The sequence below is a fragment of the Mastomys coucha genome, unplaced genomic scaffold (genome assembly GCF_008632895.1).
Source record: "Mastomys coucha isolate ucsf_1 unplaced genomic scaffold, UCSF_Mcou_1 pScaffold22, whole genome shotgun sequence".
In the NCBI taxonomy this organism is placed as follows: Eukaryota; Metazoa; Chordata; class Mammalia; order Rodentia; family Muridae; genus Mastomys; species Mastomys coucha.
The window spans coordinates 234126535-234146278 of NW_022196905.1; the positions used below are offsets into that span (position 1 = coordinate 234126535).

The following is a 19744-nucleotide window of genomic DNA, read 5'->3' on the forward strand; positions in this document are numbered from 1 at the left end:
TTAAAGTAAGCAATTTGTAAACCAACTTTGTATTGTGTGATTTTTGTTCTGGGGTTATTTGTTTTTGAGACAGGGTCAGATTATAAAGCTTGGCTAGACTGGAAGTCATTATATAGACCAGGCTGGCCTTGATCTGGGATGCAGTTATAAGGATTACAGGTGGGCGCCGCCAACCTTTGAATTCTACCATTTTCTAGAATCAGGAAAGTTTTGCATATATATATATATATATATATATATATATATACATGTATATATATATATATTTTTTTTTTTCACTGAGAGAAATATATCTACTATTCACAAGTATCACCAGACCACAAGAACTTTTAATTCAACCAAAGCCTTTTAATTCAACCAAGAAAACCACAGTTCAAAGCCACTACACCATGAATGACATTTTTATCTGGTTTATTATTAAGCCAAAAAACTAAGAAAGGAACAATATACAGATTGAGATCAATGAAGAATCCTAATCTTGGCATTGTGTCATATGCCTTTAATACCTGCACTTTAACAGAGGCAGGAGAATTTTTGAATTTTGACACAGCCTATTGAACTCTTGGCAGCTAGAGGTACATAGTGAGACCATGTTTCCAACAAACAAACAAACAAAAAAAAACACAAAAGGTGGGCTGGTGAGATGGCTCAGCGGGTAAGAGCACTGACTGTTCTTCCAAAGGTCCTGAGTTCAATTCCCAGGAACCACATGGTGGCTCACAACCACCAGTAATGAGATCTGACATCCTCTTCTGGTGCTTCCCAAGAGAGCTAGAGTAGGGAGCTGGTCCAACCAACTGGAGCGAGTGGGGTTGACCACAGTAAGCAGAAGTCCTAAATTCAATTCCCAACAATCACATGAAGGCTCACAAACCAAAAAGGCAAGTGTTATGGATCCATAAGGAGATCATTTGCCCAGGAAGCGGAATGAACAGCGGCTGAATTCCAAGACCTTGGAAGTGAGCTGTGACCCACAAGAGTTCTCTAACCTCCGTACAGGCTGGCTACTGGCCGTTATGTGCAAGTCTTTACACACAATAATAATACAACAAATTAAAAACAAACAAAAAAACCTTAATCTTACTAGCATTTCTCACAAAATCTCCAAACAAATCAAGGGAGACTAGCTTCTGTCTACCTGGCAGGCCATTACAGATCAGGGCACTTACCTCCTGCAAATGATGTGGAAACTGCATAAAGTGACTGATAGAAGCCAGGTGCTGACAATACTGAGGATAGTCCTTCAATCTGCCAAAAATTAATTGTTCATTCATCATTTCATGTAAGCACAGGAAAAAAGATGGGTTTTTTCCCCAGACATTACTACTGAAAATCATTTCTCTACTGTTATTTTGAAGAGAATGTCAAATGGAAGACCACCAGCCAGGAACAGTACACATACAAAACCCCCAGAATTTAACAACAGGGACACAAGCTCAAGGCCAACCTGGTTATGTCTGGAGGGGGGAGGGGGATCAGTAATACGGCGATGCCACCAAAAAGGGAGTAGGGGGAAGAATACACTCATGAACCTCATTCCACATAGAAAATAAACCTTCACCCAGGTATGGTCACATAGGCCTGCGATCCCAGCATCTGGGACAATGAAGAATTGGGATTTGCAGGCCAGACTGGGAGAGAACCAATCAAAATTTAAAAAGCAACTTAAAATTATATCATACAAAATAAACAAAGTCATTACCTATGCTTTTAAAAAAAGAAATCGGTTTACTTTGCCCAAACAATAGAACTTGTTGTATATAGGTCAGTATATACACTGGAAGTGTATGCATTGTGTATAATATACACTATTTATTGCTCCACAAAAAAGATACTACCCAGGACGAAGAAGGCTCAGATGCGCGTTGGGAGAAGAAGAGAGAAAGAAGTGTCAGTCTAGCTACTCACCTATTTTTAAATCTATCTAATGCAGCAATACCAAAATAATACATTTTGGATCCAAAAGGCTTCCGTAAGGCTTCAAGAACATATCGCAGGGCCAGACCCAATGCCATGTAAGTGACCAATCCTTTTTCAATGATGCCACCAAACAAGCAGGCTGTTATGTGTAATTCTTTATCAGGGTACTGTGGGAAAAACCGGTATTCTTCAAATAAATTCCTCAGCATACAGTTAAATACTTCTCGCTCCCTTTTTATTGTCGAGTCTTTAAATCTCTGTAGCATTTCTAATACCTAGAAAAGCAAGAGAAACACAATACATACATACAAGAAACTTTACCAAGAATCTCTTATATACCTTATTAATAGCAGACTTGCTAAGAAAAGCATTTACCAGTGCAAAAAACAGAACCTAACACAAATATTAAAATTTCAAAAGATTACAACATTTTTAGAAAATTTCTAAAAACCTTTAAAGTGCCCTTATTTCAAGAGTATGAAAACATGAGAAATTGGGAATCCTAGACACTCACCTCATCAACAGACATGGTTGGATGTGGTGGATGATTATATATTCGCTGGAAATAGCTGTTTGCTTCATCATCAATTTCTTTACTGAAATGCTGATTTGCCTCTGGCCACACCTGAGACAAGTCGGCTGTTGGGGAGGAAAAGGCTATCAGTATACATAGTTAAGTCTTTCAGTTCCCCAGAAAGATAGAGAGGCTAGTATGGTTCTAACTTTTAGGGGGGAAGAGGGAACATTTAAAAGAAGAGAGGCTAGTATGGTTCTAACTTTTAGGGGGGAAGAGGGAACATTTAAAAGAAACTAAAGGTTCAAGGATCAAATGATGATTTTATGACCATAGCTGCCCAGGCAGACAAAAAAGACATAAATACATTGCTTTACTTAGTTCTTCTACAATATTTTGTAAATCCTACTACAGTAAAAAGCTCAATAGGCTACAACTCCTAACACATTTACCATTAAAAAACCTACTCATGACATAATTAGTAAGTCTTTATTATGTTGTAATAAATATACAAATTAACAAAAAACAAGACACACACAAACACAAAGCATGCTACAAAACATTAACAGCCAGACAAACCTTTCACACTAATATTTTCAAGTCAGTGGAGATGATGGTGATGATTATCACTATATTACGGTGATTATTGGGAGGCTGCCCTGGACCTCAATATGTACCTCTGGTTGGCCTTGAAATTAATTCCATCTTTCTCTGTTGGAATTATGGCCTGCACCACAAATATCTATCCTGCTCACCACCCTTAAAAAACTACTTTTATGGGATCTGGAGAGGTGGCTCAGTGGTTAAGAGCACTGGCTGCTCTTCCGAAGGTGCTGAGTTCAAATCCCAACAACCGCATGGTGGCTCACAAGCAACTGTAATGAGATCTGACACCCTCTTCTGGAGTGTCTGAAGACAGCTACAGTGTACTTACATATAATAAGTAAATAATTCTTTAAATAAAACCAAAAACTACTTTTATGTGTATTGATTTATGTGTTTTGTCTGCAAGTTTATCTGTGTATATGCCCTTGCAGACCAGAAGAGGGTGTCAGATCCCTAGAGTTCCAGACAGTGGAGGTCTGCCATCTGGGTTCTTAACCACCTTTGTTTTTTAAGAAAAAATTAGAACTAGTGTGCATAAAGTAAGTTAGCCCAAGCTAGCTAGAACTTGCTCCTGCCTCATGTGTACACCACTGTGCTAGGTCTTTGAATTCTTCTATCATCAATATTTAGTCCCAGTAATAAAACAAACATGGAAGTCAATCAACTAGGCTACTGGATGTATAAAAGTGTTTTTGTTCCCCCTTTGGGAACAAAAATGAGCCTTAAATATTGGTCTTCATCCTTATTTCACAGTGATATTTATGAGGCAAATAAAACTGCATACACTAAGAAGGTAATATGTAATTTACTTCCAAATTATGACTGAAACAAAAATCTGAAATCTGGGCTGCTCATCCACTCATCCTGCTCCTTCCTTCTTTCTACCACAAGAGAAAGGGTCTCTCAATACAGCTCTGAATGGCCTGGAATCTACTGCCTAGACAGAGCTGGCCTACGGCTCAGGAAATCCACCTTTCTCAAATGTTGGGATTAAAGGCATGTTACACCACGCCTGAGGCCCCTGACTTCTTGAAAGCCACACGAATAGATTTGTGTGTGGTGTGTAAAATTGTATGAAAATCTGGCACTTTCCAGCTTTTCCCTTTCCTCTACCTGCTGTTACTCTCAGGGAGACACAGTGAGGACACCTCTTATTATCATTTTGTTCTGGCAATCCAGAGTACAGGTGGAGTGATAAGCTTTAGTTTTAATGATTCAAACTTGTGTATTCCCACAAGACTCAGGGTGTATCTAATGCAATTATGACCCTATTACCAACATACAAGTCAATTTTATCTACATAATTCTAAGGACAACAGAAAATGAAATGAAATGTTTACATGTGTCAGTCACACTTCACAGTCACAGACAACACTACCACTTACAAGGCTTCATCTTACTCTGCTGGAATGTGGGCTGGGTGAGTCCAGAGGTGCCCAGTTTCCTCTGTACAAAAGGATCATTGTTCACTGCAGGAAGTCCAAGGGCCCCAGTTCCTATGCCAGTCAGGCTTCCTGTGCCAAGACCACCTACTAGAGAGAATGAAGGCAGCCAGAAGTTTAGTCAGTACTTCTTCATTTCAAGAACAATTAAACTTACTGTGTGTACCTGATGCACATCTGAGGGCGGGGACACCACCACACAAGTGTGATGGTGAGAACAAACCATGGAACTGCTTTTCTCCTCCGCCTCCAAATGGGCTCAGAGGAGCAGACTCTCATCTCCAGGCTCTCAGTTTCAAGAGCCTTTTCCACTGAGCCATTCCACTGGCCCCGTCATTTATAGTATTAAATCTCTCATTTTAAAGTGCATGCTCTCAAAGAATACACCAACATATTCAGGTTACAATCAATAAAATTAAAGCATTTCATGCAATTGTTTCATAATTATCATGAGTTGGAATTTCTCTATTTAATCCTGTCAAGTCTAAGCAAATACTAACAATGAAAACCACAAAGGCTAATGGTTACACATCTGTGCTAAGAAGGCTTTGATAGCCCAGTGGTTTCAGTTTAAGTAAATTATTCATCAGGTCTAGAAGCTACAGCAGCAGTAACTAAGTTGCTTCATCATGATCCTTTACTCCTTGGCTTTTAGTGTGCTAACAACTTGAACATGCACAAGAGAAGCATGTATAAGGAGAAAAGAACCTTCATTTCACTGTAAAATTACAAATCAACAAGATCTAGAAGGAATTCAAAAGGTTTTAAAAGATATAACAATATTTTCTATGTGGTATTGTATAAGTCAGGCAAAACAAACACTTGAATTTGGTATGCACAGTCTTCTCATAAGGCTGAATTCACACAATTAAACATGTGACCAGCCCAGTATTAAATCCACACCACCAAGAAAATAACATATAATGCAACAAATAACTCTATGGTCGATGTGTTACCCATATTATCATTTGCGGAAAGTGAATCCTTGTACTAACTCTAACGTTATTACTATAAAATCCTAATCACTTACTTCCATTAAAAGGAACAAAATTAAACAGTATGTTTCTGTCTCCCAAACTGAGGATAAAGATATATACATTTTGCCTAATTTCCTTTCTTTTTTAATTAATCATTCCAAATCCTTTAGCATACACTAACCAGGCACAATAAAGTACACAAATAATTCCAACCTTACCCAGCTCCCCTCACCTGGAAGCTGTGAGGAAAGTCCTCCAATACCACTGAAAGCCGTTGTTTGATTTGGGGTTGAAAGTGGTGGAAATGCTTTTGCTGGTGACTGAGGGGTACTGAACGCAGAACCCAAATTTGGAGGAAACCCCTGCATGCTCTGGGTGTGAGGGGCAGCTGAACCACCTATACTAAGAGATGCCATCCCAGCAAGAGGGTCAATCTAAAGAAAAACACACATGTATTACACAGGTTTTGAGGACAAACAAATGACAGAAGTATAGTAAGTCATAGTAATATCTCCTTATACTTTGAAACACTTTAATACCCATACAACTGTAACAAGTATAACAGTATTAAGTCTGCTAATCATCTTTCATACAAGATACAGAACAGGCTTAAAGAGTTTAAACCCTGCCATAAAGTACCAGAGCCATAGGAAACCACAAAACTGACAAGATAACTGACCTCCCTATTGTTTGACTATTAAACTTTTAGTAGTAACATAGGGCAAATGTTACATTATTATAAATCAAAATTAATTCCAGCCTCTTGTTTTACTTATAAGAGAATATTTCACTTAAAACACATCATCAAGTTTTATAATTTTTTTAGGGTTCAAAAAGGAACACCAAAATCAAAATATGCTATTTGCAGAAATTTTAAAAATCTTTTTAACTGTACTCCAAGCATTGTAGTTGTGACACTTCTTCACACCTTTATGAGTATGGGAAATGACAAGCAAATGTCTTATGAGACTGAAGAGTTTCTAAGTGCTTTTCCTTCCTTAAACCCCAATCTTCCATTCAGTGTTGTCTGAAACCAGAGTGGAATCTGTTGCTCCCTAAGAGGATGGGGTGGGCGGTGTCAGGGAGTGACTTGAATGCGCCTTGCTTTACAAGAGCAGTGCAGTTGAGAGCTGAGAGCCCAGCTATAACAAGCCGTTATGCTCTAGTACTGTTGCTTGGCCGTGAAGCTACAAACAAGACACATCAGATTCAAAGGCAGTGCTTATTCTCTCAAGAGTGTAACTCTAATTTAAAAAAGAAACCCTCTTCATTTACCTAAATAAATGGTTTTATCTTCTCTCTCAGTCATGTTCTTTTTGCTTACTAAAGTCTATTCTCAGTAATACTGCCTATGGAAGGATCTCCTTTCAAACATGTTACACATGCAGGTATCAGAAGTAAAATAAACTCAAGCTGTTACTAAAGATGCTGGAGTTTGGTCTATTCTGAATCTATGAACAAAAATAAGAAGAAACCGTTACCTGAACAGGAGAAATGGCATCTAAGCTGCTAGCACTAGGAGGGCGACCTTTTGACATAACTCCAGGTGGTGGCTGTCTGGCCTTATTCATTACATTACTGCAATTGGCTACCATGGTAAGGATAGTCTCTGATAACTCTTGAGAAACACTCCTACAAGGAGAAGAAAAATGAGATATATGTTTGCTATTTCCCAGAATGCCTAAAGATATCAATCTGATCACCAAATAATATATTCTGGAGAACATGCCTCCAATTGTATATCACCCCCTTGCATCTGCCATTTACCAACAGGATTTGCGGAACACTAGGTTATCTTCAAAACTTCTGGCAAAAACTGCGGTGTTTTTTGTTTTGAAGATTTATTTATTATATGTAAGTACAATGTAGCTCTCGTCAGACACTCCAGAAGATGGCATCGGATCTCATTACAGATTGTTATGAGCCACCATGTGGTTACTAGGATTTGAACTCTGGACCTTTGGAAGAGCAGTCAGTACTCTTAACCGCTGAGCCACCTCTCCAGCCCCCCAAAACTGTATTTTATCTAAGACATTTCAGCTACTGATTTTTTTTTTTTAACTAGCAGCCATCAGAGAATGAGAGCAAAACAAACCTAAAAGCTCTAGTAGTCAAGAGTTTCAAGCCAGGCAGAGGCAGGCAGATTTCTGTGTTCGAGGCCAGCCTGGTCTACAGAGTGAGTTCCAGGACAGCCCAGGCTACACAGAGAAACCATGTCTCAAAAAAAAACAAAAAAAAAAAAAAAAAAAAAAACAAAAAACAACAACAAAAAAGTCTCAAGCCAATATACTGCTTAAATGCAAGTTGACATAGCAAGACCTTGACTCTTTAAATTGATAACAGTAATAAGTAAACATCCATACACAAAAACTTAGGAAAGCACTTATCAATTCTATCATGTCAACAATACAACTAGACAAATAAAATAAAAACTACAAAATAGGAATAGATATTAAAATCCCTCAATTAAATACTAGTAAATCCTTTATAGCATACTGAAAATACATATATAGAAAACCACCATGTGAGTTTAATAGTAAGATACAAGAGCTCACCTCCACAATCTTACTAACATAAGAGATCACATACTACAAGAATAAAAACAAAAATAACTTGACAATGTTAAACAGCACAAAGATTTTTTTTGTTTTGTTTTGTTTTTTTGTTTTTCGAGACAGGGTTTCTCTGTGTAGCCCTAGCTGTCCTGGAACTCACTCTGTAGACCAGGCTGGCCTCGAACTCAGAAATCTGCCTGCCTCTGCCTCCCAAGTGCTGGGATTAAAGGTGTATGCCACCACCACGGCACACACACAAAGATCTTTTGACAAAACATTTTCATAATAAACACACAAACTAGGACAGTAATCCTCAAACTCAGGAGGTTAAGGCAAGAGGAATGATTTACTAGTTAGAAGTTAGTCAGTGCAATATAGTTGAGACTTTATGCAAATGCAAAAAAAAAAAAAAAGGCCTCCTCCTCCAAAAGAACCTAAACTGCAGAGGGAATTCATCCTGAACAAGGAATCCTATGAAACCCACAAGTATCAATACCATAAAGGACTTAACACTTTGTCCAAAGTCAGGAACAAGACAAGAATTCCTACCATTTAAGAAAAAGAGTAAAAAGGGGCTGGAGGTGGCTCAGTGGTTAAGAGCACTGACTGCTCTTCCAGAGGTTCTAAGCAACCACATGGTGCCTCTCGACTGTGATGGGATATGATGCCCTCTTCTGGTGTATCTGAAGACAGCTACAGTATACTTATGCATAAAAGAAATCTTGAAGGAAGGAAGGAAAAGAAGTGAGAAACACTAGGCTAGAGAGATGAGTCAGTGGTTGAGAGCACTGTCTGCTACTCCAGAGGTCCTCAGTTTGATTCCCAGCAACGACATGGTGGTTCACAACCATCTACAATGGGATCTTCTGGCATGTAGGCATAGATGCAGATAGAACACTCGTATATAAAATAAAAATAAATAAAATGTTAAAAAAGAAAAACAGAAAGAAATGAGAAACACCCAGATTATAAAATCAGGAAGTCATTTGGAAGCTGGATTCCCACACCTTTAATCCCAAGCGCCTGGGAGGCAGAGACAGGTGATTTTCTGAGTTTGGAGCCTGCCTACTGAATAGAGTTAGTTCCAGGACAGCCAGGGATATACAAAGAAACCCAAGAAGGGGGAGGTGAAAGAAGGGGGGGGGGGAGGCTAGAAAGCTGTGTACATTTACAGATAACATGATCTTGTATAAAATATCCAGCAATAAATTTAATTTTTTAATAAAACTGTTTCAAACAGCTGGAGAGATGGCTACTGACTACTCTTCCAGAAGTCCTGAGTTCAATTCTCAGCCACATGATGACTCACAACAATCTGTAATGGGATCTGATGCCTTCTTCTGGTATGTTTAAAGATAGCTACAATGTACTCATATACATAAAAATATAAAATAAACATTTAAAAAACTGTTTCAAACAGCAAAGTATAAGTTTTGTACATCAAAAATACCAGATTCATGGACTGAAGGTCCTAATTTTACTAGGATTACAATTTATTTCTTAACCTATTTTCTACAAATTTCTATCTACACATCACTCCTAGTCAAATATCAATCATTTGTTTTAACATAGTTTTTCAAGGCCCTATTATGAGCTAAAGATGAAAACCATCAACTGTAGCTCCCAGAGCAGCTTTGCAATTCTGCAGGGATGTACCAACTGACCTTAAAAGTCACAGAAAAATTCAAGGAACTTCAAAAAGTTGGAAGGCATCTAATTAGCCTCAATTTCAGTATTTACTAAAAGGGCGATTTAATTAAGACTGTATAGTGTAGCAATAAGAGTCATGTATGCATTTCACGGAAGTATTAAGAATCTATAAATAGGGGCCGGAGAGATGGCTCAGTGGGTAAGAGCACTGACTGCTCTTCCAGAGGTCCTGAGTTCAAATCCCAGCAACCACATGGTAGCTCAAAACCATCTGTAATGAGATCTGACGCCCTCTTCTGGTGTGTCTGAAAACAGCTGTAGTGTACTTAGATGTAATAATAAATAAATCTTAAAAAAAAAAAAAGAATATAAAATAAACCCATACAACATGGCATTTTTAAGAAGTCAAAGAAAGTCAACATTCTCATTCAAGAGTGGTACTACAACACACTGTTAACATTGTAGTACCCTGGAACTAAAAACCAACAGATTTTCTTTTCTTTCAAGACTAGGTCTCTCTATTCTCCTCTGGTAGCCAGGAACTCACCTGCCCTTGATCCCACAATGTCACTTTCTCCAAATCAATGGTGATTAACCATAATTTTTGATTAGTTGTCTTGATTAAGACAGTGTCTTTCCACATAGCCCTGGCAGGTCATGAATTCAATCAAGACTAAACTGGAACTCATAATGATCCACCAGTCTCTACCTCCTGGGTGTCTGGATAATGGGGAGAAACCACACCAAGCCTGGCCCAATAGTCATGCCCAAGTATTCCCAAGCATATTCTTCTTACCCTGCACAAGCTTGTAGGCAAGCCAACATTGTTGCTAGAGTTTCAGCAGGAAGTTGAGCACTTTTGGGCTGATCTTTCTCTGGGGCAAGTCCACCCAAAATGGAAGGGCACCTTCTCTTTAAAAAAGTCATACATGCTTGTATAAAAGGCTCCTAAAAAAGAAAATGCTTCAGTGTATTTAAATTTATCTTAAAAACTTTCAATTTGAAGAACTAACCACAATTAACTACCATCTACAAAGAAAACATTTTAGATATCATCTTAAAAGGGGTAGGTACTTCTTGGGATAGGGATGTGGCTCAAAAGTTAAGCAATTGCATACCATGTACCAGGTCCTGCGTTTAATTCCCTAACAGTTTAGATACCAGTTTTTGAAAGAAAGGAACATTTCCTGGACAATGCTTACCCCATGCTCTCTTATCTTATCTGTTAGCCACTTGTCAAGTTTGAGGTATTCACGCCGGGAAGCAAGTGCAGCAAGGTCAATAACAAAGGCAAATGGAGTGCCATTCAGCAGCATAGACAGGGCCTAAGTGAAACATGTACAAAGTCAAGTAATATCCATTTCTTTGTACTACTTTCTACTTCCAGTCTTAAAAACATGTTTATTAAATAAAGCATCTACTATTTGCTTGGCTACAGTCTTCTTAAGGGAGTACTCTATTTAGAATTAATGCCCTATTTAAAAGGTCAACTCATGCCTACCTTCATAAGTTAACTACTTGGCTCCTTTTCAATTAACAGTATCAAGAGCAAAGCAAGGGTACAAATAATGACCCTTCTCCAATTTTAGCATCCGCATGCATACTCCTGATAACTAAGCACAATTATATAATTTATATTAACAGTGATAAATACCTTAGATAACTAGCAGAATACTGTAACAAGTTTACAGCGGAGTTGAAAATGAACCTTTCTACAAAATTACGTATTATAGATTACTCATGACAAAAGCCCAACCATCACTTGCTTTAAAAAAAAAAAATCTTACAAGACTAGTCATACAGCTTGGTGGTGGAGTGTTTCTCTACCACGTCTAAGTCCCTGATGTTCAATTCTGAATACCACCAAACAAGCAAACAAACCAGCCTTTAAGACAGATTTGCCGATCTAAATTATGCTCCTTGTTACCTTTCAATGTTTAAGCTTCTAAATCTTAATTCAAATGAGCTAGTTACAGGTAAATATTCTAACACATTTTAGCAAAGCACTGTTGTTGCTCTGACATCACCTTCAAGTCCTGGGCCACGTCAAGTATTCGAGACAATTTGGCCTGATCATACTGCTCCCCTCTCATGTACCACTCTGCCATTGCATGCATTATAAGTTGGCGAATTGATGGAGACTGTCCCTAAGAAAAGAGGAGGGAACGTTAAACAGGAACCATGCTAGCTATTTGGTAAGTATTATTACAAATGGCCAGCTAATTTTTCACATTCTACTCATGAAAGAAAAATGTATCAATACAGAGACTGAAGGTCAGGCTCAAGCACCAATTAATTACAGTAACATTCTTTATATCTTCCCAAACCTGGTCAACAACTCAAAAAAAACCAATGAGCATGTAAGTCTGCATACTCATTTTCAAACACAAAATTAAGCCAAGGGCACTGCTATGCGTCTGTCATTGCAGCATGCAGCATGTGAGCTCATGACTACTGTGAGCTTAGTGCTTCTATCTGACCCATCAAGAGACCCTGCATGAAAAGACTTGAAAACCAAACAAGAAAAGAGGGGGGAAAATGTTAAGGCAGGCGCACCTGGCATAGCAGCACACTCCTGCAATCCTAACACTCAGAGGCCCAGCCCAGGCAGAGATGATTTTTTTTTCCTTTGTGGGGTATAAGGGCATTAGGAGAGATTCAGTGGGTAAGTTTAGTCTATAAAATTAGGGGTGTAGGGACAGATAAACAATTCAATAGGTAAAAGTGGTTGCTTTGAAAACATGAGGCTCTATGTCTGGATTCCAGTACCTGCATGACTATAACCCTGCAGTTTAAGAGTGGAAACAGGAAGTTCACTGGGATTGCTGGCTGCCGGGCTAGCTCTAGGTTAAAGGAAGAGAAAGACAAAGCAGGATAAGATAGCCTAACCCTCTGAATAAATGTATACTATACAAGCATATACAAACCACAACCACACCAAAACCTAGAGGTGATGTCTCAAAAAACTAATAGTAATAAACAAATGTTTTTATTTCTTCATTTATCTATTATTTGTTATTATTCATCTAATTAGGAAAGATGAAAAATGGCATTTAAAGCTATCTCTGGGATAAGGGATATAGCTAGCCTGCTTAGAGTGCTTTTTTAACAAACCTAAAAGTCCTGTGCCACAATATCTGGGGAACCGAAAGTAATGGTCATCATCCTTCCACATAGTAATTTCCAGCCCAGTCTGGGATACATGTGACTCTTGACTCCAAAACAAAACAAACGACTCTTTTGTGATTTTCCTAGTTTATTGCTGAAATTAGGACCAGGACCAGGACCTTGTGCAGTCATAGTAAGTAAGCAAGCTCTTCATGGATATCAATGGGATATGTGTCATACCAAGTAGCAAGTTGTAAGGATGTTGAATTTTAATAATATCTACATCCTTGCTCCTTGGTACTTTTATAGAACTCTCGATAGGATCTAAGATTAAAAACCTGTTTGATGATAACAAATCTATTAGAACACTGAGATTTTCATTTTTAAATTTATCTTATATGACTATTAGATGTTTTGTGCATCATGTGTATGCCTAATACCATTGGAGGTCAAAAGAGGATGCTGGCAGCCCTAGAACTTGTATAATGGATGGTTGTTAGCTGCTGTGTGGATTCTGGGAACTGAACCCAGATCCTCTGAAGGAGCAACAAACACTTCTTAACTGATACACCATCACCAGAAATTTGAAACTCTGAGACTTAAGACTGTCAAAAACTGAAATAAAGAATTGATTATTTGTCTTACCTGCCCATGCCATGCATAGTGCAAAATAATGGCAGAGTTAGGATGGTTTCCAAGGAAAATTGGCATCAAAGTAGAGATGAGCTCATGGCGTAGGGTGTGCCAGGAAGTGTTGATTTGAAGTAAGGCCAATACCAGCATGTCTGGACAGTGTTTAATAGGGAAGCTGAAGAGCTGTTTCACTTGCTCATACTGTCCAACTTCTGCAAGCCTCAGCAGAGATTCAATCAAATCCAAGCTTTTCCTAACAAGAATGAAGAGAAATGCTTGATCACTGGCAATATTAACTAGATTTTTAAAAATGCATTGTTTTCCATGAAAACTGGGCACTAAATCCTTGTTCTTCAGAACACTTTGATAATGAGCTATATCTCTAGCGTTCAAATTCACTCCAAACTAAGTGACATTCGCTACATAATTTAACTGCACACATCACATAGCTACTAATCCTTGGTATTAGAAAATATTTTTAAGTGGTTGCTGTGGATTTTAAAAACTACATGCTCCAGGGGTTTCAGCATACACTGTATATGCTGGGGAGGCAGGGAGGCATGCTGCTATGCCTATAGATTAATTTTAAAAAGAAATCAAACTAACAACCAATAAGTGACTTGCATAATCATGGACCTTTACTACCAAGGTTTTTATGACTGGGATGAAAAAACAAATGAGATTTCATAATACTTAAAAATCCTAAATAAGTATACTAGTAAGACATAATTTATGTGATAAAGTTCTATCAAAGCTACAACCTTACCACTATCATAATGCAAAGATTTCAACTTGAAGTTGCAACTACGAAGTCTATAACACAAAGTAATTACAATCTGGTTCCTGTAAATCATATCTAAAAATCTAATTCTACATATAGTCCATGAGGAAAACCATAACACATAGAATGTTCTAGAAGACAAATGATGCATCAAAGGCAAAAAGCAACTTGAGAGAACTTATACAACTAAAAAAGGGGGGGGCAGGTATCTTTGGCTTGTGTCTGCATTCCTTCCCTGAAATGCCTACAATAATACCTATAGAGTCAAAAAGATTTAAATATCAGCCTTACAAAAACAAAAATTTAACTAGTGACAATATAATTAAAAAAGAATTTTTGCCAGGCAGTGGTGGCGCACACCTTTAATCCGAGCACTTGGGAGGCAGAGGCAGGTGGATTTCTGAGTTCGAGGCCAGCCTGGTCTACAGAGTGAGTTCCAGTACAGCCAGGGCTACACAGAGAAACCCTGTCTTGAACCACCCCACACACACACACACACACAAAAAAAAGTTTTTTGTTCAACATCCTTTATAATAAAACTTTATTAAGTCTCTTCATTAAAAATAAAATTTCCAGGGCTAGAGAGATGGCTCAGCGGTTAAAAGCACAGACTGTTCTTCCGAAGGTCCTGAGTTCAAATCCCAGCAACCACACGGTGGCTCATAACCATCTATTCAGCTACAGTGTACTCATACACATAAAAATAAATAAATCTTTAAAAAAAAAAAAAGACAAAATATTATTGGGCTGGAGAGATGGCTCAGTGGTTAAGAAGGGCACAGACTACTCTTCCAGAGGTCCCGAGTTCAAATCCCAGCAACCACATGGAGGCTAACAACCATCTGTAAAGAGATCTGACACCCTCTTCTGGTGTGTCTGAAGTCAGCTACAGTGTACTCACATATAATAAATAAATAAATCTTCAAAAGAAAAAAATTTCCAAGCTAGAGAGATGATTCAGAGGCTAAGAGTACTTAACCTCTGGCTATTTGCCCAGAGATCCTGAGTTTAATTCCTAGTAACCACATGGTGGCTCACAATCATCTATATTGAGATCTGGTGCCCTCTTCTGACGTGTAGGCATATATGCAGGCAGAACACTATATATAATAAATCTCACAAATAAATTATTTTCTTTGAATATCTTAACAGTGTTACTTGCTCAATATGAGCTTCTGTATTTCAAAAGTACAGGAATGTTTACCATGTGGCAATTTCTCGATTGTCATCCTCTGGTGGTGCTTTCAAAATATCAGTGGCAACAGTGTGACAGGGGTAGTCAGCAAAGCAAAAGACCTCTGGGTTTATCAGGGAATGCTGGATAAAGGAGAGCTGGAAAAAGAAGACAAAAGTCCTTAAGTGCCATAAAGAATTTGGGGTGCTGGAAAAATACGAACCACTTTTATAAAGCAAATCTTAGGGTTGTTAGATAATTGCACTTCAAAAACAGGATGGTAGGGAGCAGGGGATATCTCCCTTTGAAAACCAGGAAATTCAGAATGATACAAAATGACAATAAGATGGCCTTGGGAGATAAACATTATCAAATTAGAAAAGTTTGACTGCTACACATTAAAGAACTCTGATCAGTTCTAAAACTGAAAATACAAATATAAACCAGATGACATGCGGCACTTCCCTGACCTATGCAAAATAAATATAATATTGTGATCAATGGGTAATTATTTCTTCATTCTATAGCTAAGTATCATTCTTACCTGGCCTTCTGCATGTTTCCAAGGCCTATATATAAAATCTACTGGAAACACTTCCATGCCCAGACCCCTCTGAATGCCATAAACCACATTGTGAAGTCCTTTGCTGTCACGAATTTGAAATCCAGGATGGTCCAATTCATAAGTTACTTCCTTGAAATTCAAACTCGGGTTCTAAAAAGATGAAAACATTTCAAAGTTAAAGGAACAAATATGGGCAAATATTGGTGCTTTGGACAAGTCAAAATAATTTTGAAATTCAGAGTATTCTATTTAGAATATATGCCAAAACCAAAGATGTATAACAAATTTCAACGATCTCCTTTGTAAGGATTTTCGTTTTGCTTCATTTTGACTTTTTCTCAGACTGGATCTGACGTTATATAAAAAATTTAAGCCTTGGCCAGCCTACAACTCACCATTTGATCAGGTTGGCCTTGGACTCAGAAATCAGCCTGCCCATCTCCTCTTCCGAATGTTGGGGTTAAGGGTGTTCACCAGGGGTTAAGGGTGTTCACCACTAAAGCCTTTTCCTTATAAAGTCTATATGCATGTATCTCAAAAAACAGGGATTTTTTTTTTAGTCTGCATAACATTATCTGCTTCCAAACTAAAACACAATGAAAAGTGTCATAGGCATGTTTCTGGTAAGGTTGCTAACACCCTTCCTGAAGATTTGTATCACTGTACTATGTATATGTGTTATAAATTTAGTGTGATTACAAGTCTACATGAATAAAAGCAAACAAGATATTAAAAATTAGCTGGGCCTCAAAAAACCAAAACAAAAAACAAAAATTAGCTGGGCATAATGGCACCTTTATAACTTCAGCACTTAGTAGACCGACAAGAAAAGAATCAAAAGCTCCCAATCCGCCGATGCTATAGTGGGACTGTCTGAATAATACCACCGCAGCATAAAGTTATAATACATTAAAATGTATTCATTTTAGTGGAGCTGGAGATTGAACCTAGGGCCTTATTCATGCTAGACATGTACTATATCACTGAATTACATCTCACAAGTTCTATTAAAAACCTTTTAAAATAAAGATTTTCTTAAGATTTACTTTTATTGAGGGGCAGTGGTGGCGCACACCTTTAATCCCAGCACTTGGGAGGCAAAGGCAGGCAGATTCTGAGTTCGAGGCCAGCCTGGTCTACAGAATGAGTTCCAGAACAGCCAAGGCTACAGAGAAACCTTGTCTCTAAAAAAACCAAAAAAAAAAAAAGAAAAAGAAAGAAAAAAAGATTTACTTTTATTTTCTGTGTATTTTGCTTGCATGTACATGTATGTGCCATGTACATGTACAGTTTCCATAAAGATCAGAAGAGGCCACCCAATACTCTTAAACTATACAGTTGTGACCCATCACGAACGAGTGCTGGGAATCAATTGGAGGTCTTCTAAAAGAACAGCACGTGTTCTTAATCTCTAAACTCTCCAGCTCATTTTCAAACTAGAATAGCATACATATATGCCCTTTAAAAAGTCTAACAATCCAGTTACGCAGTGCTCATCTTGTGTAAAAACAGCACCCCAGAGGCCGAGCAAGACGTGTCTGTGAGTTCCAGGCCAGCCTGGTCATTACAGAGTTCAAGGACAACCAGGCTACCACAAAGAGACCCTTGTCTGTTATTTAATAAAAATAGAAAAGAGGGGGAAGAATAAAAAAAAAGAACAGAAGTCTAATAAAGTATACATACATGCTTATAACCTGAGCCTTCACAATCAAATCCCCAGTCCCTTGAGCTCTGGTACATTTTTTGTAGTGCGAATGATCCAGCAAAGAGCCTTGCTTCTCTTAAGTGCTCTACTGCTAACCTACATCCACAGCCACACTTATTTTTTCACACTGTAATTTTCCTGTTTAGGTAGACAACTACAGGCTACCACAGTACTCAGAACAGTAATGGACTGCATGAATAAGGTAGAGGAAGAGGACACGTGCTCAGTGGGTTAGACTATTCCTCCTAGACTTGTATTTATTAGTACACACTATTGTGATTGCAGTGACAAAAGTACCTAATAAAATAATTCACAGAATGTTATTGCCTGTTAAGCAACAGAGAAGTACTACTAAGAAATGTGACAGAGCTCAGGTAGGAGGATTTAAAGTTCTAAGCCATCATGGGCAACTTAAGGAACTCCATCAAAATTAAAGTTTTAAAAAATAAACATAAAGAAGCAACATCAAACAAAATACCTAAGCCACATCAGATACTATTTCAAAAACAAAGCAAGAAAGAAAAAATGTTTGAAAAAGGAAAAACAAAAAGAAAAAAAAACATAAGGAACTACATAAAGCAGGACTTCTCAAACTGTGGGAGGCTACCGGTTCCAGTGGAATAACCCTTACACAGAAGTTGCCTAGAGACCATTGGAAATATTCACAATTTGTAACACCGGCAAAACTACAGTAATAGCAACAAAAATGATTTTATGATGGGGTGGGAAGGTCACCACATAATGAGGAACTGTGTTAAATGGTCAAAGTATTAAGAAGAACAACTAGCCTAAGGAGATGTCTCAGCTGAAAGTCAAAGCTGGGCATAGTGATGTGTACCTTTAATCCCAGCACTTTGGAGGCAAAAAAATGAGCCCACTCTCAAACCAAAGCATCACATATCTGTCATCTCAGTGTTGAAGAAACAGTGCCTAGAGCTCACTGGCCAGGAAACCTTGATCAACTCTAGACAGAACAAGAAACCTTGTCTCAAAAAATAGGATGAAAGACTAGGGAACTGGCTCAAGAGGTTAAGGTGCTTGCAAGGTGTTGACCACCTGATTTTGAAACCCCAGAACTAATGTTACAATGTGATTGTTCTTGTAATCCCAGTGTTCCTTCAGCTACCAAAACACTGGAAACAAAGTCCGAGCTACCCAAACTGGAGAAGGCAGCAGCAAACAAGAAAAGTGTGATACCCAGTCTCAGACAATACAGAAAGCAATGATCAACACATGAAGCTGTCTTCTGTCATGTATAAGTCTACATTCACTCTCACTCTCACACACACAATGTGGAGAGGGATTTATGAATACAACATCAACAACAAACATCAAACAGACACAGATGCCTTTCAACACACAAAACCCAAGGTATTGTCTTTGATCCCTGATGCTATGAAAAACTAAATAACTGGAATAAAACCTACTAATTCTGTTAGTAGTGATGTTATGAGAGGACACATGCGTCTCTGTAACTAGGTCTTCGTTGTAAATTGCAAATATGGAAAAGTAAAATTGAGAAATAGGCCAGATACCTTGATACCTGGTAAGAATAACACATATAAGGTCTTAGATTCAATTCCTACTAACCCACCAAAAATATTCAGATATTGCTAGGCTTGGTGGTTCATGTCTGCTGTCCCAGAACTCAGGAGGTAGAATCAAGGCACTATAAGAGCATCCCATTCTGTGTTGCTCTATGTAGCTTCAGGACAGAAAATTTAGGTCTGTCTTCTCTGCTGTGCTGAAACTAAACACAGCTTTTAGCATGTTAGGCAAGCACTCTACCAGTGAATTCGCAATTCTGCATAACTAACAAAAAGTATGACTATGACTACTTGTTCAGTTTTTCTCATATGATGTAGCCTAGCTAGCCTGAAATTTGCTGTGTAGATCAGGCTGGTCTCCACTTGTACAATACTCATGCCTCTGCCTTAGAGCCATGTATCACCACTTCAAACTGTAATTTGTAATTCTCATAGTTTGTTTTTTGTATCAGTAAGGTGCTACATCTGAATCTACTATCTTTTTATTGTTGTTGTTGCTGTTTTTGTTTTGTTTTTTGGGTTTTTTTTTGTTTTGTGTTTGTTTGTTTTGTTTTTGTTTTTTTTTTT

At 38.0% G+C, this 19744-nt stretch overlaps 1 protein-coding gene and 1 non-coding gene across 8 annotated transcripts in view; both read right to left on the reverse strand.

Annotated features, from left to right (window-relative positions):
- Cnot1 (CCR4-NOT transcription complex subunit 1) overlaps positions 1-19744 on the reverse strand; it is a 98044-nt gene that overhangs the window by 32230 nt on the left and 46070 nt on the right. For 2 of the 7 annotated variants that reach the window (XM_031340991.1, XM_031340987.1), the window contains exons 11-22: positions 15905-16075; positions 15391-15518; positions 13418-13658; positions 11692-11811; positions 10867-10989; positions 10461-10612; positions 6941-7091; positions 5692-5893; positions 4426-4569; positions 2435-2559; positions 1909-2195; positions 1170-1248 (exon numbers count right to left, since the gene is read on the reverse strand). In XM_031340991.1, coding sequence (XP_031196851.1) covers positions 1170-1248; positions 1909-2195; positions 2435-2559; positions 4426-4569; positions 5692-5893; positions 6941-7091; positions 10461-10612; positions 10867-10989; positions 11692-11811; positions 13418-13658; positions 15391-15518; positions 15905-16075 — 1923 coding nt within the window. Of the gene's footprint in view, positions 1-1169; positions 1249-1908; positions 2196-2434; positions 2560-4425; positions 4573-5691; positions 5894-6940; positions 7092-10460; positions 10613-10866; positions 10990-11691; positions 11812-13417; positions 13659-15390; positions 15519-15904; positions 16076-19744 lie in introns of all 7 variants that reach the window. The other 5 variants (XM_031340992.1, XM_031340988.1, XM_031340990.1 and 2 more) reach the window with 3 other exon arrangements.
- Positions 6552-6683, reverse strand: LOC116071742. Its single transcript, XR_004111116.1, has one exon. It is a non-coding gene; the product is annotated as a small nucleolar RNA SNORA50 (small nucleolar RNA).